The sequence below is a fragment of the Sorex fumeus genome, unplaced genomic scaffold, assembly GCF_029834395.1.
Source record: "Sorex fumeus unplaced genomic scaffold, SorFum_2.1 ptg000130l, whole genome shotgun sequence".
In the NCBI taxonomy this organism is placed as follows: Eukaryota; Metazoa; Chordata; class Mammalia; order Eulipotyphla; family Soricidae; genus Sorex; species Sorex fumeus.
The window spans coordinates 123,718-149,352 of record NW_026606187.1 but is presented as its reverse complement, the minus strand read 5'-3'; the positions used below and the strand labels follow the sequence as shown (position 1 = coordinate 149,352).

At 54.0% G+C, this 25,635-nt stretch overlaps 2 protein-coding genes across 3 annotated transcripts; one reads left to right on the top strand and one right to left on the bottom strand.

The window, feature by feature from the left end:
• Positions 1-168: 168 nt before the first annotated feature.
• ASPHD1 (aspartate beta-hydroxylase domain containing 1) lies at positions 169-4,392 on the bottom strand. Its single transcript, XM_056138791.1, has 4 exons — positions 4,319-4,392; positions 2,681-3,552; positions 763-876; positions 169-307 (listed from the first exon to the last, which is right to left on the bottom strand). Exons 1-4 carry the CDS (start codon positions 4,390-4,392, stop codon positions 198-200), a joined length of 1,170 nt encoding a protein of 389 aa, XP_055994766.1. The 3' UTR covers positions 169-197.
• A 758-nt stretch (positions 4,393-5,150) lies between these two features.
• SEZ6L2 (seizure related 6 homolog like 2) lies at positions 5,151-25,051 on the top strand. Of its 2 annotated transcripts, XM_056138830.1 has the most exons (18): positions 5,152-5,649; positions 6,558-6,689; positions 7,448-7,747; positions 8,052-8,191; positions 8,471-8,672; positions 13,757-13,942; positions 14,647-14,815; positions 16,045-16,208; positions 18,073-18,273; positions 18,996-19,134; positions 19,436-19,632; positions 19,719-19,913; positions 22,609-22,800; positions 22,886-23,077; positions 23,555-23,593; positions 23,741-23,858; positions 23,977-24,073; positions 24,497-25,051. In XM_056138830.1, the coding sequence occupies exons 1-18, from the start codon at positions 5,571-5,573 to the stop codon at positions 24,524-24,526; spliced, it is 2,772 nt and encodes a 923-aa protein (XP_055994805.1). In that variant the 5' UTR covers positions 5,152-5,570; the 3' UTR covers positions 24,527-25,051. The 2 variants fall into 2 exon arrangements, with proteins under 2 accessions (XP_055994807.1, XP_055994805.1); XM_056138832.1 differs by lacking the exon at positions 23,555-23,593 and having other exon boundaries at positions 5,151-5,649.
• Positions 25,052-25,635: the final 584 nt, after the last annotated feature.

Genomic DNA, 25,635 nt, shown 5'->3' with positions numbered 1-25,635 from the left:
TCCTGGGGCTGGTAGCTGGGAAGAAAGACACCAGGAGTTAGAAGAGGTTTGAAAAATCTATATTTCACTGTGAGCTGAGTGTGTTAGTGTTCCCACCCTCCTCTGCCACCCCCAATGAAGAGGAGCGCCTGGCTGCCAGCCACGCCATGCCTGTGTGTGGGGACTCTGGCCCAGAGAGATGAAGGGAGAATTTTCCTTCAAGGGGCTGGTGCGAAGACATAGTCAAGGGCTTGGCGCTCTGCCCCAGCCACATTGGGGTGCCAGAGGTCCACAATGAAGACCACTCGGGGCCCATCTTCAGGGGAACCTAGGGCACATGACGGGAATGGAGACAAGAGAGCATTAATCAGGGACTTATGTTCCAGACAACTGACCAAATATTCATACAAACACAATAAATAAATGCTAGGCACTTGTCTAACACATGAAAACAAGCCGAGGTAGTACTATAATACCAGTTAACACAATGTAGCAGGTACAAAGATGTATAATGATTTTCCCAAGGTCACACAGTAGCTGCCAGAGACTGGGCAGAAGCCCTAGTGGTCTGCATGTAGGGTCTTTGCACAAGTATGAAAACCTCACAGTCACCTGATAAAGTTGCCCCATCTTCACAGACAATAGAAGTTACGTGACTCATTCATGGCCATGCAGGTGGAAGATGGTGGTGCTAGAACCAGAAGCCAGTTGGGCCTGATTCTTCTCCTCTGTCCCCTTCACTTTCACTTCCTATCCATCTTAGCAGAATGAGATTCTTGTTACCATTATGCGCCACTGTATGCAGGAAAGAGTCATCCACGAGTAGGCAGTGTCCTTCAGCCCAGCACTGGGGCTCGCCCCCAACCACCAGCTCGCAGCCAGGAGGGATCTTCAGACCTATGGAAAGAGACGTTGGACCCAAAACTGCCTCTCCCAAAGGGCCCACCCCATTCAGTCTGTTCTGAGGGCCAGCCAGGTTCAGGTTATTTGGTAGTTGTTTGCTCTTTGGAAGGTGACCTGAGCAAAGTTACAATGTAGTACTGATAAAATAAGTGCTAGGAGTTAGGGAAAGGAAGGGCAGGGTACAACCTATTATGTTCCAGAAAAGAAGGGGAGGCTTCCTGGGAGGAGTGGCATCCTCTGGCTTATGATGAGTGGACGTCAGCCAGAAGGCCTTCAATGCTTTAGAGGAAGGAAGGGAGAGTGGGAGTCAGATAAAGGTTTGTCCTTGCTGGTCTTTGGATACACCCAGCTGATAGCACAGGGGATGGCTTTAGGCAAAACGAGGTCAGGATATTAACAATGACAAAACTTTGATTTTTCCTCCATTTTCTTTCCTTTAAAACCACTTTGGTTGGGGATGGAGCAATAGCACACCAGGTAGGGCGTTTGCCTTGCATGCAGCCGACCCCGGTTCGATTCCCAGCATCCCATATGGTCCCCTGAGCACCGCCAGGGGTAATTCCTGAGTGCAGAGCCAAGAGTAACCCCTGTGCATCGCCAGGTGTGACCCAAAAAGCCAAAAAAAAAACCTTTGGGGTCGGTGTGATATTATAGTGAGTAGGGTGTTTGCCTTGCATGCAGCCAACCCGAGTTCAATTCCCGGAATCCCATATGGTCCCCCAAGCACCACCAGGAGTAATTCCTGAGTGCAGAGCCATGAGAAACCCCTGATCATTGCTGGGTGTGACCCAAAAGGAAAAAAAAAAAACACTTTGGTGCTACCCTAGCCTTACATTGCTCCCTTCTATAGGAAAAGAGTATGGGACCAGAGCAATAGTACAGTGGGTAGGGTGCTTGCTTTATATGTGGCCGACCCAGATTTGATGCCTGGAACCCTGAGCACTGCTAGGAGTGATCCCTGAACGCATGAATGCAGAGCCAAGAGTAAGCCTTGAGCTCCACCTGAGCATTGCTGAGTGTGACAAAAAAAAAAAAAAATAGATTATAGGCTTCAGTCTCAGGAACCATGGGAAGAATTTTTAAAACTTTCATTTTTAAAAGTTTTTGGGGCCAGAGTGATACTACAGCAGATAGGGCGTTTGCTTTGCACGTACACAGCCGACCCGGGTTCGATCCCTGGTATCCCATATGGTCCCCCAAGCACTGTCAGGACTAATTCCTGAGTGCAGAACCAGGAGTAACCCCTGGTTACTCAGAAGCAGCATTGCTGGGTGTGGCCTAAAAAGCAAAAAAAAAGTATTTTGTTGGTTAGGAGCATTTTATACATAATAGTGAATACTATTATTCTAAAAATACTTATTTTAAATAAGTAAAAAGAGGACGGGAAGAGAGAGTAGAGGTTAGGACGTTTGTCCTGCATGTAACCGACCCAGCTTTGATTTTGATTCCTGACCACATGGTCTCCCAAACTCCACCAGGAGTGATCCCTGAGCACAGAGCTGAGAGTAAAACTGGAGCACCACTGGGTGTAACCCAAAAGGCCGTCCCCCCCTGCAAAAAAAATGTTTTAAATGTTTAGAAGTGAATATGAGGAAACAATACAAATGGTGAATGGCTGTGGCAAAGCTCACAGAGATGGCTGGCAGGTAACTGGGGCTCAGGAAATGCAATGGGCCATACTGGCGGCACAAGTCATGAACACCTGAGAGAGAGAGAGACATGCTCAGAGCCACACCAAGAGGGCAGGATGGCAGAGGAGAGTCCTGAGGGGGAGATGGTGAAGGCAGCATCCACTTACCCAAATGGCATCTCACCCGAGCATTGGTGGGCCCACAGCGGCTCTCTAGCCGGGCCCCAGGCAGGAGGACGGAAAAGCCGGCATTGCCGAAGGTGTTGGCACTCATAAAGCTCCGAAGCCCCCTTAGTGCCCGGTAGGCCCCCGGGCACCGGCGACAGTTGCTGGGTTGGCACCGGCCTGCTTGGTATAGCAGGAGCTGGTAGCACCCAGGGGCTAGGGGTGGGGACCAGCCCCGAGGCAGAGGGGCAGACCCTGAGAAGTCCCAGTTCACAGCCCCAAAGTCCCGCAAAATGGCAGGGAAGCTGCTCTCCAAGAGCTCCACATCATGCCGCTGGGCATCGCGTGGCACAAAGGGGACAGAGGGCAGGTCCGGCAGGAAAAATAGGCCTGGTCGCTGAATACCCAGGACCACTGGCCCTCCCCCAGGGCCTGGGCCACCCTGAGCTGCCCGCCTCACCCTACCCATCCCCGCCCAGGAGTAGCGCCTGGCATAGGCACGGAGCCGTCGGCTCACTAGACCTTCTGTCCCGGGTCCTTCCCCAGGCTCCCCGGGACTTCCCGGGCTTGGCCTGCCAGCCTCTGAACATCTGTCTGACCCACCACTGACAGTCCCCACCAGCCCCCCAGCCCCCAGGACCTGCATGTCCTGGGAGCCCAGGCGATAGCAGTACCAGAGGAAGAGAGAGGTGAGCGCCCCTAGGAGCAAGGTAAGGGCAGACGAGGCAAGGGGCAGTGGCCACTCAGGCGCGAGGGGGACGGGGGCTCTAGCCAAGACGTCTGGGGCATCTTCCAGCCCGCAGTTCCCCTGGCCGAGGACTTCTCCCCCAGTTCCTTCCATGACAGCCCCCTGGGAGCCCTCCGGAGTTGTTATGCTGCCACAACGTTGGTTCCCCTCGCCCTCCCCTGTCCCCGTCTCTCTCCTTCTCAAGAACCTCCAACCCTCTTGCTTTCCTTCTATCCCGCCCTCCTCCTACCTCTTCTTCCTCCTACCGACTCCCCCTTCGCCCCTCTTTCCGTTTTTCTTCTAGCAGTCTCCTCTCTCCGCCTCGACCTCTCCTTCCCAATCTTCGGTCTCCCCCTCCCCGTCCTCACCTCTCAGTCCCTCACTTGGCGCTCCCCCAGCCCCACTCTCCTCCCCTCCCCGGACAGCAGTTCCTACCCCACCTGGACCCGCCGCCTGGGAACCCGCAACCAGCCGTCCTTCGCAGCGATTTCTCTCTCCCTGCTCCCCCCTCTCTCCTTCCCGTCCTTGCTTCTCACTCGACCCGACCCGCGGGTCCGCTCCCGGCCCCTCTCCCGCTCTCCTCGCTCTCGCTCGCTCTCTCCTACTCGCTCCTGCCTCGGCTCCCACTCGCCCTGACGTCACCCGTCCCCGCGTCCCCGCCCCCGCCGGGAGCAGCCGCAACTCCAGCTGGGGGGTGAGGAATCAACCACCCAAAGGCTCGGGCGAGGGGAGGGGAATCGGCTCCAGATTTTCCTCCCCCCACCCCCAGCCAGACCTGGGGCTCCACGTGGGGCGCGCAGGGCACGGTGCCAACCTCCAGCGGCCCCGCAATGCGAAAAGAAGGGGCGGGGCGGGCGGAGGGGCGGGGCGAGCGTGCGGACCCGGGGCCCGGGCGGCGCGGGAGGCCTGCAGACCCTCCGGCCCCCGCCGCCTGCGCTCCGCCGACCCCCGCCCGCCGGGCCGCGTCCCCCGCACCCCCCGCCCGCATCCGGTCGGCCAAGGCGCGGAGCAGGCGCCCGGAGCCGGCGGCGTTAGCCAATCCCGGGCGGCGCCCACCCGCCCGGCCGGCCGGGCCCTGGGGAGCTGTCCGCTCGCTGCTGGTGCTGAAAGGGCCGCCCCGAGCCCCGTGCGCGAGAGAGTGAGCAGGAGAGAGGGAGAAAAACAAAAGAGACCCCACGCAGCTGAGCAGAGTCAAGTTGTGTGTAAGAGGAGGGGTCTACTACCCTCCCCGGCTCCAGGCCTGCCACCCCTAAGATTCTCGCAACAATGAAAACGCACGGCTCTCCCGGAGGGGAGCAAAGCCCATTCCACACCTTTTCTGGAGACGGAAAGAGGAGTCCCATCGGGGGCCTGGATATGGGCAGGGGGCATGGTAGGAGGCGGGGCTGGCTCCAACGCAGCTGTCCCGCCCCTCGGCACCCCGGGAAGAGGAGATTCGAATTCCAGATGTTTTGGAATGGTGGGGGTGTAATTACGTCTGGGACCGGAGAGTTTTCTCTGCCTCCCCTAGGGGCCGCGGGAGTGAGCATTACGGTCTAGCTCATATGGTCCCTCCTTCCTCCATCTGCACTTCCTCCTCCTCCCTCCCTCCGTCCCCCAATAAATCCCCAGGCCCCTCCCTTCGGCCGTCCCCAGGATCTGACGTGGGTTCGACACCTTTCTCAGCTTCTCCCTCCCGCAGCTCCAGTGCCCAGGCTTAGGCTCTCCGGGTTCTGCAACCTCCTTCCCTCCCTGCCAAGCCCCAAAGGCGACTGCAGGGACCCTCCCCATTCTCCGCCCCCGCCCCCCAACCCCCGGAATCTATTTTGCTTCTCCCCACCGCCCCACCTCGAAACCCAGCCTTCGCAATGAATCCAGGCGCTCGAGCTAGAGGGTAACCCAGGCGCCCCGGCCCCTCCGGCCTCTCGGCCCCACCCCCTGCAGCCCGAGCCGAAGCCGCGCCCCCTCTCCCACAGACCCGTGAGCAGAGGACAGAGCAGATTAGACAACGAGGGGTGGGCTCTCAGGGACCCCCAGCCCATTTTCCCCGTCCATTCCAAAGGACAGAGATCGTCTTTCTTGCTAACTTTTAGCAGAAAAAAAAATTAAAGGGAGAGATAAAGGAGACGGCGGAAAGGTGACAGATTATTCAGGAGAGGCGCAGAGGAGAGATCGGTGCGAGTCGCCATGGGGACTTCCAGGGCCCAGCACCCGCCGCCTCCCCAGCTGCTGTTGCTAATTCTGCTGAGCTGTCCCTGGATTCAGGGTAAGGACATGGGCGCATGGGGGTGGGCCTCGCGGAGGGACCCCAGCAGGTTCCGGTACCTTCTTTTCTCTGAACATCCAGAGCCTTCTGAGCTCCTGGGGGAAGGGGAGGGGCACAGCTAACGGGAAGGGCCAGCCAGGGCTCTCCAATCTCTACCTTGAACCAGAGCCCCCGATATCCAGGAGGTTGGAATTTAGAAGGAATTTCTGGCAGCTTTTCAAGGGTTAAATCCAGGAAGAAGGGCTAGGGAAGTTGGGGCGGGGGAATGTCTGCGGAGGCAGCAGAAGCACGCAGGTTGGGGATGGGAGATGGAGGTGCTGGGAGAGATGCACATCCCAGTGTTCTTGGACATGTGGACAAAGACAGGAGAAGGGAAGCACCTGGAGATACTCAGTTTCCCAACTGACCCCCAGCCAGCCTCCAGGGATGAAGACAGAGACTAAGGAGCAAGAGAGAGAGGGGAGATGGAGGAGAGAGAGAGAAAGAGGGGAGAAAGAGAGCGAGAGCAAGAGAGAGAGAGAGAGAGAGAGAGAGAGAACCACACTGCGGAGACAGAAACCCAGAGAGAAAGCCGGGCACTGCGGAAGGTGCTGTTGGGAGGTGCTACCGGACCCTCTGCAGAGCCCCAGTGTTTGGGGGGAGAGCAAACCAAGGAACCAAGGGGGAAATGAAGCGGCACCCTGCTCCTTCTCCACCCTGCTGGCGCTGTCCAGGGCTCTGAGGGTCAGCGCTTGGTGAAGGCCCACATAGCCTGGGGAGGAGTGGGGGAGGAGAGGGGGAGCCCCTCCTCCCATCTTGGCTCAGCCTGGACCCTGTGAGTCCCTGCAGGGGGAGGAAGAGCCGTGCATAAGATTTTTGGGGAAGAAAGGAGTGTGGGGCATGCCGATTCATACAACTTCATCTCCCAGGGTTGCCCCTGAAGGAGGAGGAGGCACTGCCAGAACCTGGAAGTGAAATCCCTACAGTAGCCTCGGAGGCCTTGGCGGAGCTGCTCCATGGGGCCCTGCTGAGGAAAGGCCCAGAGATGGGCTTCCTGCCTGGTGAGACCCCAGAGAGGCAGGAGTGACATAGAAGCAAAGGGTGGGACGTTAACACAGGCAGGCAACGGGGAGCCTGACCCATAAAATTCAGGAGGCTGAGACAGAAAAAGTAAAAACTGGAAATAGACAATCAGAGAGTCTGAGAAACCAAGCCAGAATGATTAAGAGGCAGCATAATTCAGAGAGAAAGATGGATAGAAACTCAGAGATCCAGAATCAGAGAAAGGGAGAGAGACACCTGGAAGAAAAATATGGATACTAGTAGATCCGGAGTCATAAATTAAGACTGATAAGAATATTGATTAGATAAATAAAGCATTCCAGAGAACAAGAAGGAGGGCAGAAAAAAGGGTACCCAGGAAAGGAAGTAGATCTGAATGGGGAAGCAGAAAGATTCTAAGAGACTGTTAGAATTGAAAGGCCAGGTTAGAGAGGTGGGAGGGGAAGAGGAGGGACAGTGCTTAAATAAGTGAGTACCCATGGAGTTCATGACCAACTCAATCAGCTTAATCAATGGCTGAATAAATAGCAGTACTCCTACGCTAAAAAAAAATAAGAGGAAGAAGTGGGTACCAGGCTGTGGAAGCGTTCGCAGGAGGTGGGAAGTTTGGGAGAAGAAGGGCGAGGTGGGGGCATGCATCTTGTGGGAGTGGTCCTTGGTGGGGAACCCCCACCCCCGGTTTCCCTCCGCCCTGCCCCCCACCCAAGACCAGCCAATTTGTTCCTCCTGTGCCCTGACTTCCCTTGCACTGTCCCAGGATCTGATCCAGACCCCACACTAGGCACCCCTCCAGCTGGCCAGACTCTTGCAGCGCCCTCCCTGCCACGGGCCACTGAACCGGGGACAGGGCCTCTGACAACAGCCGTAACCCCTAAGGGGGACAGGGGCGCAGGCCCCACTGCACCAGAGCTGCTGACCCCGCCCCCCGGAACTACGGCTCCACCCCTTGCCGGTCCCGCCTCCCCTGGCCCACCCCTCGGGCAGGAGGCTGGAGAAGAGGAGACCACCACCACCATCATCACTACGACGACTGTCACCACCACAGTGACCAGCCCAGGTGAGGTGGGGATGTGGGCAGGCTGCATGTGCATGGATGAGGAGAGGCGAGGGGGCAGGAAGCAGGGGCCAGGGCCAGATGGGAGAGGACTTCCTCTTTGTAAAGAAAGCTAGCCTGAGTACCAGGCAACAAGATACTGTATCTCATCTCCGTTGGAGAACGGAGTTTCGGAACACAGCAGGGGCAGTGGGCAGTGGGTAAAGATGGTGAGGGGTCTGGGAAGGCCAGATGAGGACTCCAGAGTTGCTTGGCTGGTAGGGCCAGAACAGGCATTCTTCCAATCTCAGCCGCTACATCTCTTTAGTTCTGTGTAATAACAACATCTCCGAGGGCGAAGGGCATGTGGAGTCTCCAGATCTAGAGAGCGCTGCCAGCCGCGCCTCGGGGCTCCTGGACTGCACCTACAGCATCCATGTGTACCCTGGCTACGGCATTGAGATCCAGGTAACTAGCGATGTTGTGGAACTCGGGGCTCTAACCTGGGCCTGGGATTCGCACAGGTTTCAACTGGGAACCAGAAAGCCTATTTTCTCACTCACAGAGGCCTTTTTTCCAATGATGGGAAATACACTCCTGGAGTCCTTCCACTTGACCAATGTCCCCCTAGTGTGTAGGCTATAACAAACCCCGGGGGATGGGATAGTCAGGTCGGCCTGGGGGCGGGCCTCCGGCATTCCGCACTCTGGCTGATTTGCCCTGGTGGTTGGGGTCTGGCTTCTCTAGGTGCAGATGCTGAACCTGTCACGAGAGGAGGAGCTTCTGGTGCTAGCTGGCGGGGGTTCCCCAGGCCTGGCTCCCCGGCTCCTGGCCAACTCCTCCATGCTAGGAGAAGGACAAGTCCTTCGGAGTCCAACCAACCGGCTGCTCCTGCATTTCCAGAGCCCGCGGGCCCCGAGGGGTGGTGGCTTCCGGATCCACTATCAGGGTGAGGCATTCACAGAGCTGATGGGAGCATGGGGGTACACTGGGCCTGGGAGACGGGAAGAGGGAGAAGAGGGTTTCTCCTTCTGAAGGGACACATGGGGTGACAGATCTGTACACTTTATCCCACACCACACATCAGCACCCATCACCTTAGTGTTTATCCAGTGCCCGTTTCACTGGGGAGAAGAATGGATGAGTCAGATGGAAATCTGAGTTCAAGGAACCTGGAGTCTCAGCAGTGAGGCAGATGAGGCATCTGAATGACTCATTTATTCAGATCAGGACCCACATGAGGGGCTAACTCAAGTGGAGGAGCAAAGACAAAGGAAAGTAACTTTCTCCTAAGGAATTGAGGGGGCATCTTCTCAGGAGATGATGACTAAATGGAATTGGGTGGTGGGGGAATGAGCCGGAGCAGGAGAAGACAGTGGGTGTGCAGCTGGATGGCAGAGCACCCCACAAGACCTAGGGAGGAGAGAAAGCATGACCCCTGAGGCAGGGAAGTAATTTTGCAGGGAAAATAGAATTGTCCTCCCTGTGTGACTAGGACAGTTACCTTCTGAGTCTCACTGCCACATCTAGAGAATGGGGATCGTAATACTTCCCTAGTGGAGACCCTAATACTCACCCCTGGCATTATTGGGAAGATCAAATGAGTTACTACATCCTCAAGGCTTAAAATAGTGTCTGGCACACAGTGAGCACTCAGCAATATCAGTCACAGCTGCTCCAGTAAAAGCAGAGAGAATCTGGGGAGAAATAGGCTAAGAAACCAGACTGGAAGGAGGTGAGCCTTGGATCAGAAAGGGCACGAGCAGCTGCAGAAAGGAGATCAGATGATTTTTCTCCTGCAGGGGATGGGGGAGATTTGGAAATATTTTCAGCAGAAGAGTGACAGCCACAGATTGTGACCTAAGCAGAGTCTGCTGACTTCTGGGATCAGGAAGTGGAAGTTGTCCCCAGGCCTCCACGAACAAGCACCAACAGCCCACACCCATGCTCTCCACTCTGAAGCCCTCCCCCAGAGCCAGGGAATGTCCCCCACACCTATGTGTGTGGCACGGGTTTTGCCCCCTGTCCCATTCCAGACCCTGCTACCATCTCCAAAGGCCCTTCCTGTGGTCCCCGGAGGCCGAGAGGGAACTGTGTGATACTATTTCAAGGCTTAAAATAGTATCTGTCCCTTCATGGTGCCTCCTCGCTGTGTCTCCTGGAGCCTTCAGCTCCTGTCCCTTCTCGAGCCACACCTGCAACCAGCACCCTTGTTCCACCACGTAATGATCGTACCCTGTTTTTTTGTTTTGTTTTGTTTTTCAGTAACAGCACACTTGAAACATTTTCACATGGGGCTGGAGCAGTAGTACCATGGGTAGGGCTCCTGCCTTGCACACAGCCAACTAGGGTCCCATCCCCAGCACCCCATATGGTCCCTGGAGCATTGCCAGGAATGATCCCTGAGCTAGGAGTAAATCCCAAGTACCACTGGCTGTGGCCCCAAAACAAAAACAAAAAACATTTTTCACATTATGGCGATACCCACTTTTGGTACCCCTGCAAAACAAAACAAAACAAAACCTTGACATAAAATCTTCATCAACTATATGGTGAAATATGTTTCCCTTTCACTCTTTTCGCCCTCTCTTGGAGCATCTTCATGGCACCTGCTCCTTGGGCTCAAGTGCCCAAAGTGGCAGTATCCCATAGCAGTCCCCTCCCTAGAGAGACATGTGGACCAGAGAATGCATAGTTGGTGGAGGGCCTGGTGGCTGGGACTAAGGGCGCCTTACAGCCTAAGACTGAAGTTTGGACTTCAGCCATTACAAAATAGCTCCCTGCTGGCTTCTTTAAACAGCCGCTTCCCTGGGGGCATTGAAATTAGGGCTCTTCAGAGTGGGAGGAACAGGAATAGCTAGAGAGACAGCGCTGCAGAAACTGGCCTTCACTCCTTCCTCTGTCTTCCTGACTTCACACAGCACAGCTTCTTGAAACCTTTGGGACCAAGAGTTACAAGTCCTGCTTATCAGCCTTCCCAGCCTGCACGCACCTGGGGCTTCAGGTCCCGATTTATCTCATTCTCTGCTCTGAGAGGCAAAGTCTCCATCACCCTTCACCCAACCCAGCAGGCACCCATTTCCTAACTCCTGGCACTGATCATTCCTTTTGCTTCTCCAGCAACCCTGAGGGTGACTACTGTTGACCCCTGTCTACAAGGAAGGGACATCTCAAAGGTTAGACAGGATGCTCAGCAGCCAGGAGTCTGAGCCTCACTCCCTGACTTCCTATCTGCCATTCATGGAGGCTGCTGGGCCAGTGACTAACATTCTCTCAGCTGTTGAATGACCGGGGAGTTTTAAGTATTTGCTTTCTTACTTTTTTTTTCCTTTTTGGGTTACACCTGGCGATGCACAGGGGTTACTCCTGGCTCTGCACTCAGGAGTTACTCCTGGCAGTCCTCAGGGAAACATATGGGATGCTGGGAATCGAACCCAGGTCGGCCGCGTGCAAGGCAAATGCCCTACCCGCTGTGCTATCTCTCCAGCCCCTGCTTTTTTATTTTCACACAGCACCACACAGCCTGTTGGCCGTGCCCACCGAGCCACGTGGCTAAGCCTTCAGGAGACAAATAAGGCTCGGTTTAATTTCATAAGGACAGTAGCCTGTGGTTAATGTGATGATAAATGACACATACAGGATGTGCATGGGCAAGAAAGTAAAATATTCTATTGGGGAAGGGGAGGAGTCAGGAAGACTTCATGGTAGAGGTGGCACTTGTTTTTTTTTTTTTTTTGCTCTGAAGACTTCCCTTTTTATTTTTTTAAATTTTTTTTATTTATACAGTTTTTATTTACCATTGATGCCCTGGTTTACAGTACTGTTAACTATACTTGTCATGCATACATTGTTCAACACGCTCTCATCACCAGATGTTTCCTCCACCAGTGTCCTAAAGACCACCAACAGCTGATCCTCCCCAGCCCCCTCTCCAGAGGTGGCACTTTAAATTATTCCTAGAGAGAAAAGAAAGGAGTGAATGAGGAGTAACAACAAGGAGATGGTCTGAAGATAGAAAAACGAGGAGTGAGACTGGGTCTTGCAAGGGGCTCTGCTGTGAAGGTGCTGGGGTGTCAGCCTAAGGCACATGGACTTAATTCTGTGGTCTTGGAGAGCTGCCACCAAAACTGAATTCAAGTCACTGCAGTTTTGTGTCTTTCAAAGTAGACTGAAGAGGGGCTGGAGCGATAGCACAGTGGGTAGGGCGTTTGCCTTGCACGCGGCTGACCCGGGTTCGTTTCCCAGCATCCCATATAGTCCCCCGAGCACTGCCAGGAGTAATTCCTGAGTGCATGAGCCAGGAATAACCCTTGTATATCGTGGTGTGTGACCCCAAAAAGAGCAAAAAAAAAGTAGACGGAAGAGCAAGGCTTGGGTCTTTCCATCTCTGTGCAGTTCTCAGCGGAGGAAGGAATTGTTACATTTTTACAAATCCATAGGACCAGGTCCTAAAATGTAGCTGAACTGGTAGAACCTTACCACCAGTTCAGCCCTCAGTACTATCAGGTGTGTAGCCTGTTCTCCCAGGCTCCACTGGGAGGAAACCATTAAAACGGGGAAGAATCAAGTCTAGTTTAGAACTTTTCAGGGCTGGAGAATCACAGAAAGCAAGGCCCAGACAAGCTAGTTCCTCAAACCCTCTGGGACCCGAACCTGTTCAATCTCAGGACCCAGTTTTGATGAACTTTCTCCAGGAAGTCCTGCTTGCCCTACCCTGTCTGAACCAGACAGGAAAATCCTGTTAGGATCCAATTCAGAGCGCCTCACTAACTATTGAGTCACTTTGTATTTATTGGTTTCATCCCATACGGTTCCAGAGGAATTTCAGGAGGCTTCCTAAAGAGAATGCAAGCACTAAAATTAGGGAGAGTGCAAAAGGTTTGTCCCCTGGTAACTGCTATCAAATTTGAAGAAACAAGACAGAGATGGACAAGCCACTGCTACAAGGGGTGCCTCAGTGGGGTTTCCAGCTAGTTCCCACGCAGAAGAGGCCAAGCCAGGGCCCGGAGAAAGAGAGGTTTCCTTTAGGGAACACCAATGAAGTTCTCTGAGGATGAAGAAAACAATTAGCGTTCCTGAGGGAGTTCCTGTGGCTTCTCTGCTAAGCAGAGAGCCTGGGGCAGAGGCGGAGGCTCAGCTGGGGAAGCAGATGCTTGCCCTGTGGGAGGCCCTGAGTTTGATCTTGAGCACTCCAAAACCCCTGAGCACTGCCAGGTCTGGTGCTCCCTTTCCCCCAAAAAATGGTGAGGAAAGAAAAGAGGGTGACAGAGAGAGAGAGAAGAGAAAGAGAGTACAAGAAGGAAAGCACTTACTTGCCTTGCACATAAAACTGCTGTGAGGGGCTGCAGCGATAGCAACAGCAGGTAGGGTGTTTGCCTTGCACAAGGCTGACCCGGGTTCAATCCCCAGCATCCCATATGGTTCCCTGAGCACTGCCAGGAGAAATTCCTGAGTGCAGAGCCAGGAGTAACCCCTGTGCATTGGCAGGTGTGACCCAAAAAAGCAAAAAAAAAAAAAACCTGCTGTGAGTTACTTAATAACTGGAAGCCTCAAGTTCCACATCTGGACAATGGGTCACAGAATCCACTCTGTGAACTCACTTTGAAGCTGAGCAAACATGGAACTGGGTGGGGTTCAATGGACTTGCCCAGGGCCATCCAGTGAATGAGCACTCCCTTTTTTTTGGGGGGGGGCAAAGCGACAGGACGCTGGCTTTGCATATAGCTGACCCAGGTTCAATCCCCAATCCCATATGGTCTCCTGAGTCTGCCAGGAGTGATTTTTGAGCACAGAGCCAAGAATAAGTCCTGAGCACTGCTGAGTGCGATCCAAGGCCCCTCTCCCCAAAAGAGATGACTTTTTTGCGTTTTAGAGTCTTCCTTTATAAAATGGGTCAATCAGGATGATTAAGGGCAGTTAAGAATGTGGCCACGAGCACTTCCTGAGAGAGTGGAGAGACCTCAGCATAGAAGTCTGGGGGGCTGGGAAGGGGGTGCCAGCCACTGAGTACCGCTGCCCACTCTGCCCGACCAGCCTATCTTCTGAGCTGTGGCTTCCCTCCACGGCCGGCGCACGGGGACGTGAGTGTCACGGACCTGCACCCTGGGGGCACAGCTGCCTTCCACTGTGACTCGGGCTACCAGCTGCAGGGCCAAGAGACCCTCGTCTGCCTCAACGGCACCCGGCCAGCATGGAGTGGTGAACCCCCTAGCTGCACGGGTGAGTGTCCTGCCCCGGAGGTGGGCTCAGTTCTGAGGGCCTGGGGGTGGGGGTGGGGAGCCGCCCACGTGGAAGTCCCCACCTCTTGAGGGGTTTTTACACCAACGAGTTTGTTTCATGGGAAAGCTCTCTCTGGGAGGGTGTCACCTCAAAATGTCTCACCTGCAGGTTCCTTTTCACACTCACTTGCCGGCAGCCCCTTCTTCTGTAAGCACCTCATCCTGGAAGCTGTTCTTAGGGTCCAGATCTGGAAAGTCCTATCCTAGGGATCCCCAGCTTAAAGATTTTCCATCTGGGGCTGAAGCAATAGCACAGCGGGTAGGGCATTTGCCTTGCACGTGACCGACCCAGGTTCAATTCCCAGCATCCCATATGGTCCCCGAGCACCACCAGGAGTAATTCCTGAGTGCATGAGCCAGGAGTAACCCCTGTTCATCTCCGGGTGTGACACAAAATGAAAAACAAAAGATTTTTCATCTGAAGGCTTCAGTTTTAGGGATCCTCACAACTGCCACACCCAGGTGTCTCCATCTGAGGAACTTTCCTTTCAGCAGGCTCTGGATCTTGGTGTTCCTGGGGTTCCTTCAGGGGCTTGGGGCCTACAGGAGATGCTTCCACCCTCTGGGCTACTCTAGCTCTCACCAGTGGAGGAAGGAAAGGTGACTGGTGAAGGCCAGGTCACCTCACCTGTCCCCTCTGCACAGCGTCCTGCGGTGGCATGATCCATAATGCGACACTGGGCCGCATCGTGTCCCCTGAGCCTGGGGGAGCTGCGGGACCCAACCTCACCTGCCGCTGGGTCATCGAGGCTGCAGAGGGGCGCCGGCTGCACCTGCACTTCGAGCGGGTCTCACTGGATGAGGACAATGACCGGTGAGTATCTGGGCCTGGCCCGGAGGAACCAACATCTAGAGACAGGAAGGCTGCCCCGGGGAGCCTGAGCCAGGGCAGGGTCCCATCTGCACTGCCCGTCAAACACAGGCTGCCTTTGTGCAAATGGCCTTTCAGTGCCTTCAGTTTCCTCCTTGCAGAGTGGTCAGAATAGTACTTCTGTCCTAAGGTTTCCGTGGGGATAAATGCATCGAGGTATGTCAACTGCTTAGAATGGTACCAAGTACACATAAGCACTGTAGATATATTTTCCACCCTTATCCTCATTATCATTCTTTACTGAACAGACTGTAAAGAATTCCAGCACCATAAAATTCCAGTTTCTATGAGATCTGAGATGGGTCATTTAATCTTTCATTGCCTTGATTTCTTTATCTACAAAAGGCAGGAATATAGTGTCAGATGCAAGCGTTTTGTGGAAATTAAGTAAGATAAAATGGATCAAGGCTACAAAGAATACATAGCATAGCACATAGTGAGGGTTGGATAATTCCAGCTACAAACATAAATTAGGAGAGAGACTGGGGATTGTGGTTCAGTGGTAGAGCATATGTAAGGCCATGGGTTCAATCTCCAGAGTCATAATTTTTAAAAAAGCAAAGAAAGAGAAAGAAAGAAGGAAGAAAGAAAAGAGAGAGAAATAGAGAAAGGGAGGGAGGGAAAGAAAGGAAGATAGAGAAAGAAAGATAGGAAGAAAGGAAGGAGGGAGGGAGGGAATAAGGAAGGGAAGGGAAAAAGGAACAAAAGATGGGGCTGGAGATACACTACAGTGGGTAGGGCACTTGCCTTGCATGCAGCTGACTGGGGTTCAGTCCTTGGAACCCCATATGGTCCCCTGATCCCACTAGGAGTGATTTCTGAGTGCAGAGCCAGGAGTGAGCCCTGAATATCACTGGGCATGGTGTGGGGTTGGGGGGAAGGCAGGGGAAGTTAGAGGAAGAAAAGGAGAGAGGGAGAGAAGGAGGGGCCTGAGAGACAATACAGTGGGTAAGGTTCTTGCCTTGCACGTGACAGACCCAAATTTGATCCCTGACATCATATATGGTCCTCTGAGCCCTACCTAGAGTGATCCCTGAACACAGTCAGGAGTAAACCCTAACTACTGCCAGCTGTGCCCCTCCCATCCCACCCCTCAAAAAAAGAAGTTAGGAGAGACAGGCAAGAGGTTACTAGGAAGTTTATGGCCCTGGCCAACCGTCTGTCCATTGCAGGCTGATGGTGCGCTCAGGGGGCAGTCCCCTGTCTCCAGTGATCTATGATTCCGACATGGATGATGTTCCAGAGCGCGGTCTTATCAGTGATGCCCAGTCCCTCTATGTGGAGCTGCTCTCCGAGACTCCCGCCAATCCCCTGCTGCTAAGTCTCCGGTTTGAAGGTATCTGCCCTGCACCTTCCCTGGGCATGGCTGTAAGCACGTTCTCCATCCCTCTTCATCTCTGAATCCTGTATCTATTACCTCCCCATCCTGTCCCTTTAGTTCCCTGAAATGATCTTTTCAAAAATACTTCATGTGTGGCTGGATCCAGGAACACAACCAAGTCACCAGTCCCCTCCACTCTCAGCTCTTCCCCTGTCCCCTGTGTGAGCATCGTTTTCAAGTAGGCGTGCCAACTGCTGTGAACTCAGTGGTTCAGGCTGGCTGACATACCACCAAATTAATTCCTCCATCAGTAGGAGGGATAGATAGATAGATAGATAGATAGATAGATAGATAGATAAGTGTATGGAGAGAATGGAGAGAGAGAGAGAGAAAGAGAGAGAGAGAAAGAGAGAGAGAGAGAGAGAGAGAGAGAGAGAGAGAGAGGAGGGGGTTCAGCAATAATACCAGGGAAAGCTCTCATTGGCCAGGTTTTGGTCAGGTGCTCATGTCTTGGCCAATCACTGGAGCAAAGGGCATATGATGTGATGCTTGGTAGGTCTACTCCCCTCCCTAGTTGGCTTCACCTGAACCTCAAGCACTAGAAGTAGGAGAGGTGTGTTTCTCAAAGTGAAAATCGTTGCTCTTATCAGAAGGAGGTGGATTGGAAGCTGGACAGGTAGGAACAAAGATCAGTGACCACCAAGAAAGAAGCATTTGAGCTGAGTTGCAGAGAAGAGTCTTTTGAAAGAGGGAGACAGGACATGCGTACCTCAGGTGAAAGGATAAATATGAGCAAAAGTGGAGGTAGCCTGGCATGTTTGGGAAACAAATTCAGTGTGGCTAGGGCGAAGGACTCATGCAAACTGTTGCAGATGAAAGAAAACGAACTGCTGGAGATGAGAGGAGCTAATTTCTGGTATGAATCATGAGAGAAATGCACTTGGCATTGGACCTGATGAGCTTTCCAGTTAAGTGACCATGGCATGGAGCAATGGGTCTGAAAAAAAAAGTGCAGTTTAGACTTAGAGAATGCAGAGAGCTTAGTGGGATCCCTGCCTGCCTGTAGGAAGATGAGACACTATTGCTCCATAAGCATCAGTTGCATCTATTCTGTCAAAGGCATCTAGGTCTCGCCTCACAGATAGTCTGCAGCTAAGCAATAATCAGGTGGGCAAAAAGTAAAATGTTGGGGCTGGAGCAATAGCACAGTAGGTGGGGTGCTTTGCCTTGCATGCAGCTTATTTAGGTTCTATCCCCAGATTCCCTTATGGTCCCCCAAGCACTGCCAGGAGTGATTCCTTAGTGCAGAGCCAGGAGTAACCCCTGAGCACTGCTGGGTGTGGCCATATATCCCCCCTCCAAAAAAATGCTCTAACAAACATTAATTTTTGCTGATCTGGTGCAAAGTTGTACTTTTGGATTCTAGTCAAACGACTCATCACAATCCAACTGGCACTTTTGAGGCAAGAATATGCTTACATGAACCATTTCTCCTAAGAAACTTATTCCTGACTCCTTTGCAGTTCCCAAAGCCAATTATCTTTGACTGGGAGCAACTCATCTAGATTTGAGACTGAATTCTGCCCTTTTGGGTGGTTTGGGGCAAGTTGCTTTTGTCTGAGGACCTCAGTTTCCTCACCCAGAGAATGGTGGCTAGGATTTGATTTCCTAGGAGTTTCCTTCCATAGGCCCAAAGAAGCATGAATGTGTGTGAGGAGTGTTCAAGTCTAGGAGGAAACTGGAGAGTGAAGGTTAAACCCTAGAGTAGCCCACTGAAACAGTCACTGAGCTGACAGACTACACATGACTCTAAGCCACAAACCCCCACAGAGAGTTCTGGAAACTTTGTAACTTCAGTCTATGACTGATTCCTCCCTAGCCTTTGAGGAAGATCGCTGCTTCGCCCCCTTCCTGGCACATGGCAACGTCACCACCACAGATCCTGAGTATCGACCAGGGGCACTGGTCACCTTCTCATGCCTCCCAGGATACGCCCTGGAGCCCCCTGGGCCTCCCAATGCCATTGAATGTGTGGATCCTACAGAACCCCACTGGAATGACACAGAGCCAGCCTGCAAGGGTGAGACCCCAGATCCCAGAAAGCCCTTCTGTCTACAGATTCCCTTGAACTGGAGGGCCGAGCAAGGCCCTTCAGGAAGGGGACGGCCAAATCCAAACCTTGTAACCCTAGGCTTCGGGTAAATTTTGTCCCTTTCACAAACTCAATTTACTTTACATATCTTTTAAAAAATTTTAAGTGTTTAAAATTATTCATTTATGGGCCCCATTCATGGTGCCAGGGTTAAATTCACAGCCTCACACTCCAACCCTTTGAACTCCTAGGCTCATAAGACTCAGGGTTTTTCTTTGCCAAGTGGTGGGCTTGTTAAAGAATTCAGGAGTCCAGTGCTAGAGAGATAGTACAGTAGATAAGATGCTCCCCTTGCATGAGACCAACACGGGTTCAATTCCTAGCACCCTGTAAGGTCCCCTGAGCACTGCCAAGTGTGGTCCTCTCTCCAAAAAAGAATTCAGAGATCCCAACACAGTATCTTTAAGAACTAGAATTGGATTTGGGGTAAATCATGGATAGGTGATGATGGGGAGGCTGAAGAATGGATGAAGTTTCTTAAGAGCAGGACTGGGCTTGGGCACAATAGGACGGATGTGACAAGAAATAGATCGGTAATAGATATATAGAAAACCTGCCAGTGGTGTGGCATCCATGGCTGGGAACACTGAGGACAGTGGGGAAGTGAAGCTGGTGCACCCCGGGTTCTCATTCTGACATCTCCATCCTAGCCATGTGCGGAGGGGAGCTGACAGAGCCAGCCGGTGTAGTCCTCTCTCCAGATTGGCCCCAGAGTTACAGCCCCGGCCAGGACTGCATGTGGGGCCTGCACGTTCAAGAAGAGAAGCGCATCTTGCTTCAAGTTGAGATGTATGTTTGGGTGCTGCCAAGTGACGGTGTGATGGTGTGGGCTCAGCTCTAGCTTTCATCCTGAGCCTGGCAGGAGGCACGAGCAGGGTTGGGGTTTGGGAAGCAGTAGCTGGGAGGAGACCCAAAACAAGTGGAACTGGAACAGTGCCCTAAGCAGAGGAAAACCTGGGTAAAGTGAGGGCTTCCCGCCCAGGGCTGGGAATGTGGGGGTGCTATGGGAGATTATGAGTCATCGTTGAGCAGAACCAAAGCAGAGGCCCCTTACAGAATCGCCTCCATTTCTGATTCCCCCTTCTCACAGCTTGAACGTGCGTGAAGGGGACATGCTGACACTGTTCGATGGAGACGGTCCCAGCGCCCGAGTTCTGGCGCAGCTCCGAGGACCTCAGCCCCGCCGCCGGCTCCTCTCATCTGGGCCCGACCTCACGCTGCAGTTCCAGGCACCATCTGGGTCCCCAAACCCAGGACTGGGACAGGGGTTCGTGTTACACTTCAAAGGTACGGGACCGGGCCCCTGGCTGAATGGGCCAGAAATCTCTGGAGGAGCCCCCCTAGTCACACTCGAAACTCGCTCTCCTCTGCAGAGGTTCCGAGGAACGATACGTGCCCGGAGCTGCCCCCTCCGGAGTGGGGCTGGAGGACGGCGTCCCACGGAGACTTGATCCGGGGCACCGTGCTCACTTACCAGTGCGAGCCCGGCTACGAGCTGCTCGGCTCCGACATTCTCACCTGTCAGTGGGACCTGTCCTGGAGCGCAGCGCCGCCTGCCTGTCAAAAGAGTGAGCCCGGCCCCGCCCCGCCCCGCCCCCGCAATCCCAGGCCCCGCCCCTCCTCTCCCTGGACCACTCCCCTCCTCCCAGCCCCGCCCCCACCTCGCCCTGGCCCCTCTCCTGGCTCCGGCCCCTCCTCTCCCTGAATCTATCCCGCCTCCCAGGCCCCGCCCGCTCCTCGATCCTGAAACTACCCCCTAGGCGCTGCCCGGACTCCCCGGCCTCGCCCTTGTCTCGCCCCTGGACCCGGCCCCGACTCTCCCCCTCTGCCCCCACCTATCAGCCTCGCCCTAGTCTTGCTCCTGGACCTGCCCGCGACCGGCTCCTGCGCGTCTTCCCAAAGCCCCGCCTGTGGCTCCCCTGCTCCTCTCCCCTGCCCTGTCGTTTTGGTTCGTATTTTCACTCTGGGTTCACGTCTTGTCCCAGTGTCCTTTGGTCCCACATCTGCGCACGGTGCCCGAAAACTATTCCCTCTGGAGCCCGCTCTCAGCTTCCATCTTCGTCCCTCTTTGGACGGTTCGGGGAGCTGTACCCTCAGGGCCCCACCTCTGCTCTGCTGAGTGCCACCCCTTCTGGGTGCCCCCTCTGCCCCCTGTCAGTCCTGTTCCACGCCTCCCGTTCTAGACCCTGATCCAAAGTCTCAAACATTACTACGCAGTCGTTTGCCAGTGCCCGAGTGCATTGGACAGTTTCGTTGGTTTCTGGCTCCTGTCTGCCCCTTGCCCCCTCCCCTCCGCGTGCCGCTCCTCTCCCCAGCCTCCTCCCACCCGCGTCGTTTTGTGGTGTTGTGGTGACCAGAGGTTGCAGTCTTAGTTTTGGTGCTTGCACACACTTGGTTGTGGAGTCAGGGATTAAAAAGGGGGATCCCACCAAGATCCAGCTTGGCATATGGGAGTGCTGGGGATCAAATTGGCAGCCTCATGTCTACAAGGCAGGCGCTTTGCCACGAGTTATCCCTAGCCCCAACTTGGTTTATTTTAATGCAGTGATTGAAGCCTCAAGCTGGTTTGGAGTTCTGCAAAATGGACATAACGCAGAGTCTGGGCAGGAGACAGATACCCAGAACAGCTAAAGACAGGAGGATGGCAATTCTGGGTGACTTTGGGCAAAGTACTAGACTACTAGACATCTTTTCATCTTCCCTCCACATTGATGAAGTACGAGTCAGGGATTGTCAAGAACAAAGGAAGTTTATCCACACAGCATCTGGTGCTTATAAACTGTGAAAAGTAGCGGCTTCTCTGGGTATGATGAAGAACAGTGGGAAAAAAGGATGAGTCTGTGGTCCCTGGGATGGACAGAAGGGTTCACAAAGGTGACATTTAAAGGAGCTGGAAGTGTTTGTCATTTGAAAATCAGAAATAAGTGTCTTCTTGACACTTTTTTCCTAATTTGGGAGAGCATGCCATAAGACATGGGGTTGTAGATCTTCCACCTGGCTTCTTACAGGCAGTGGGAGGACTTGGAAATATGTTTCAGGAAACCAGATTTCAGCTGGAGGCTGTTCCCCCAGGATGTTCTGCCTAGAACCCAGACAGAAGAGACGCAGGGTCAGGAAGGGACAGGGGTATGGCCCCACTACTCAGAAAGAGGAACACTGAGCCTGAGACTCATACTGAAATCTCAGCCCAGTGCTCCATGGTTGTGTTCCAGTTCTGACTCTCCCAGGAGCATTCTGTGACCTGGATCTTTGAGGACTAGTAGGGTAAGGTACTATGTTCCTAAAAGATTTAGCACAGTGGGGTTGGAGACATAGTAAGATAAAGTGCTGGCTGGGCAGTCTCTGGATCCCTGCCACCACATATGGTCTCCAGAGCATTGTCAGGAGCTATCCCTAACACAGAGCCAAGAGTATACCTGAGCACAGCCGGATGTGGCCACTAATCAGACAGGCAGAAGATTTAGCAAGAGTGGCTGGCACAAATCTCTGTATAACAAAAGGCTCACCTGACTCTTCTATGAGGCTGTGAACTCAGCGGCCTGCAGCAACTAGACCCACAACCCCAGTCACAGAATGGGCCAGATTGAGTGCGCTCAGGCAGGCCCACCTGCCAGGGGTAGCAGCTGTCCCACCAATGACCTGTGGCTCACCCTGCTGGGACTTAGCTGCTATGTTCTGATGCATGCTCACATAGTCCAGATCTTCCCTAGGCGAGGGGGCTCAAGGGTGCCAGCCACTGTTCTCTGGAAAAGAGACAATAGAAATATGTTGGGGCTGGGGTGATAGCACAGTCGTTAGGGCATTTGCCTTGCACACGGCCGACCCAGGTCGATTCTCAGCATCCCATATGGTCCCCTGAGCACTGAGTGCAAAGTCCTGAGTGCAAAGCCAGAAGTAACCTCCATGCATCGCTGGGTGTCACCCAAAAAAAGAAGTAAAGTAAAAAGTAAAGGCCCTCCGTTGATCATCGATTTGCTCGAGCGGGCCCAGTAACGTCTCCATTGGAGACTTTGTTGTTCGATTCCTCCGCCCCTCTCGGAGAGCCCAGCAAGCTACCGAGAAAAAAGAAGAAGAAAAAAAAGAAAATGTGTTGACTTCAATTCAATTTTCGCATCTTCTGCTCTCACCCTTTTTAGGAAGCAACCAGAGGCTGGGGGTAGGGGTGGGGTGGGGGTGGCCTAAGGTTTGGCCCACCCCCAGCCCCGAGCTTCAGTGAGATCTTCCCAGGCCCTGGCTCCTGGTGACCTGACCCTCTGTCAACAGTAATGACGTGTGCTGACCCCGGCGAGATCACCAATGGGCACAGGACCACATCGGACGCCGGCTTCCCTGTTGGCTCCCACGTTCAGTACCGCTGTCTGCCGGGGTACAGCTTAGAGGGGGCAGCTGTCCTCACCTGCTACAGTCGAGACACAGGCACACCCAAGTGGAGTGACCGGGTCCCCAAGTGCGCCTGTGAGTGGGGGCCACCCAGGGAAGGGAGGCAGGGAACCCACTCAGCAGTGCAGTTGGCATCTGACATTGGCACTGATCTTTGCAGTGAAGTACGAGCCCTGCCTGAACCCGGGGGTGCCTGAGAACGGCTACCAGACGCTGTACAAGCATCACTACCAAGCGGGCGAGTCTCTGCGCTTCTTCTGCTACGAGGGCTTTGAGCTCATCGGCGAGGTCACCATCACCTGCTTGCCCGGCCACCCGTCCCAGTGGACCAGCCAGCCCCCACTCTGCAAAGGTGCCAGGGCGGCCAGGGCAGTAGAGCGCATAGGGCTGTGCAGGGATGGGGGCGCCAGGTAGCCACTGTGAGGCCATGGGGGCTCCGGCCAAGCTCCCCAGTCACCTCCTGGGACCCTCACCCTCGCAGGCTCCTCTAGAAGTACTGGGACACTCAAGGTCACGGAACCATCCTAAGGGACAGTAGGAGCCTTGCTTTGGAAGTCTTTTGCCCTCAGTATAGGCCTCAGTTGCCCTATTTGGGACAGTTTTCATATCTGCTTGCCTCAGACAGCTCAGGAACCCTGACCTTTCAGGGGTCTGGAGAAGGAGGGGGAAGGCCCGGTCCTGCCACTGTCCCTCCCACTGTGACCCCAGCAGGGAAGGGGGAACGTGAGGGAGCGAGTCCCAGGAGTCCAGCCCAGCCGCACTGGGCCCTGTACCAGCCTCCTTCCCTCCCTGGCTCAGACCCCGTCCCCTCCCCCTCCTCTCCCTGCAGTGGCCTATGAGGAGCTCCTGGACAACCGAAAACTGGAAGGTCAGTGAGGACACAGGTGGAGACCCAGACTGGCCAAGTCGGGAGGGCAAGGCAGCGCTGGGGGCAGGAGGCAAGGTCCCGGAGGGGTGAGGCCCAGGGCAGGAGGCCGGGAGAGCCCAGCTTACTGGCGTCTCCTCCTCTCCACAGTGACGCAGACCACAGACCCATCCCGGCAGCTGGAGGGGGGCAACCTGGCCTTGGCCATCCTGCTACCCCTAGGCTTGGTCATTGTCCTTGGCAGTGGCGTTTTCATATACTACACCAAGTAAGTGTCCTTCTTTCTCTGGGGGCTGCTGGGGGTGAGGATAGTCAGCCTAATGCAGAAGCCGGGGGCAGGGAACTTGGGGGCTCACCTGTTGACCCCCCCTTTCTTCTTTTCCTAGGCTGCAGGGCAAATCCCTCTTTGGCTTCTCGGGCTCCCATTCCTACAGCCCCATCACCGTGGAATCAGACTTCAGCAACCCACTGTACGAAGCCGGGGTGAGTCCTGACCCCACCTGGGCCGCTCCTATTATGCACCCCTGGCTCCTGTAACCTCTCCAGGGCTCTGTAATCTCTATCTTGGGAAATTCAAACTCAGCTGCCTGTGAAGACCATGTTCATGTACGAAGCCAGTTACATCTGAGCCAGAGGAAGTGCTCAGATCTACAGCTAATCGGCCCCTCAGGCCCATAGTGGAAACTTAGACCCCAGAGTCACATCTTCCAAGTGTTCCAGACCACCCAAATATTCAGGGATTTGCATGTGAGACTCTCAGATGCCCTGAGATGAGTCCAATATATCCACAGGCCAGATTTAGCCCCCTTCCCACCCAGTTGGCCAATGTTCCAGTCTCTCTCCTTTCCATTTTGTCGCCTCAACCCACACCCACCTCCAGCACTGACCCCCTCTCTCTGTCTCCAGGATACACGGGAGTACGAAGTTTCCATCTGAACCCCAAGACTAAGGCTGCAGGACCCAGGACACCCCTCCCGCCTCATTCTGAGCAGGGAGGAGAACAGGACTTGGTTTCTGGCTATTTTCCTCCCTCCTGTGTAAATAGCCCCCTGTCCCACAAGGAGGTTTAAGGCCCTGGGGACCCCACAGTAAATAAACCAGCATCCCGCTGCCCAAAGCCGCCTCTTCTCAGTTGCCAAACAATGGGCCTACCCCATCCCCCACCAGCTTTTGGACCCTTGGAGGGGGCATCTTAGTCCCTTCCAACTCCTGGAGCCCCTCCAGCTTAGGGTACCCCACCAGGACTAGTCCTGAAAACCCTGCTCTTTCCGTGGCTTGATGGCTCCCCTCTTCCCAGATGTCCTGGCTCCAGGCTGCTCTGTGGCCTGGACTGATCAGAGCCGGAAGAAGGGCCGCTGGGACACGCCCGCTTCCTGCCATCTCCCCACCCACCACCTTTCCACCTCTGCTGCTGGACTTTTGTTTTTGAGCAATAAACAGAAAATCACCACTTGTAACTGGGCCACTGTGGGGACGCTGTGATGGTAGCCCATTGGGAGAGAAGCCTGGGGCCAGGGGACCTATTGAGCAAAAAACCCAGGACTGGGCAAAGGGGATTGGCTGGGGCCAGAATCCTGACTCCCAATCCCTGGGACAAGCTCTCCTGTCTCCCAGGGTCCCCTGTCTCTCCCTGGGGTGCATGTCTCTGCCTGCCTGGCAGGAATCTCCCACTGTCTGCAGGAGGCAAACGGCTCTGGATTTGTTTCCTGAAGGGTTTACCTAAAAGTCAACCCCCAGTGGGGAATTTTTATATCCTTCCAAGTGTAGCGTTCTGTTTTCCCCCTATCCTTCAACCATTTAAGCATTTTTGCTGTTCTGTGTCTAACGAGCACTGCTCAGATTTGCAGCCTAAAAACTGAGCATGTTTTATATCCTGTGGGTGTCCTTTGTCTACTTTACCTAGTTTGGAATAACGTAAGAAATCTTTGCCTGTTTGTCTCAAAGGTCTCCAAATTGAATTTTATCTAATTAAAATCTCAAAAACATTCATTTGTGGACACTTGAAAGGACCCCAAAATACTCAAAAAGGGTTGAGTTTTAGGAGA

Bases quoted from the DNA above. Each gene is read 5' to 3' on its own strand.
- SEZ6L2 (XM_056138830.1), top strand. From the start codon at position 5,571: ATGGGGACTTCCAGGGCCCAGCACCCGCCGCCTCCCCAGCTGCTGTTG. The intron at 23,078-23,554 runs GTGCCAGGGCGG...CTCTCCCTGCAG, and splicing joins CCAGCCCCCACTCTGCAAAG to TGGCCTATGAGGAGCTCCTG. The intron at 24,074-24,496 runs GTGAGTCCTGAC...CTCTGTCTCCAG, and splicing joins ACCCACTGTACGAAGCCGGG to GATACACGGGAGTACGAAGT.
- ASPHD1 (XM_056138791.1), bottom strand. From the start codon at position 4,392: ATGCGGGCGGGGGGTGCGGGGGACGCGGCCCGGCGGGCGGGGGTCGGC. The intron at 3,553-4,318 runs GTCTGCAGGCCT...ACGTTGTGGCAG, and splicing joins CAGGCGGCGGGGGCCGGAGG to CATAACAACTCCGGAGGGCT. The intron at 877-2,680 runs GTAAGTGGATGC...CTCTTTCCATAG, and splicing joins TCGGGTGAGATGCCATTTGG to GTCTGAAGATCCCTCCTGGC.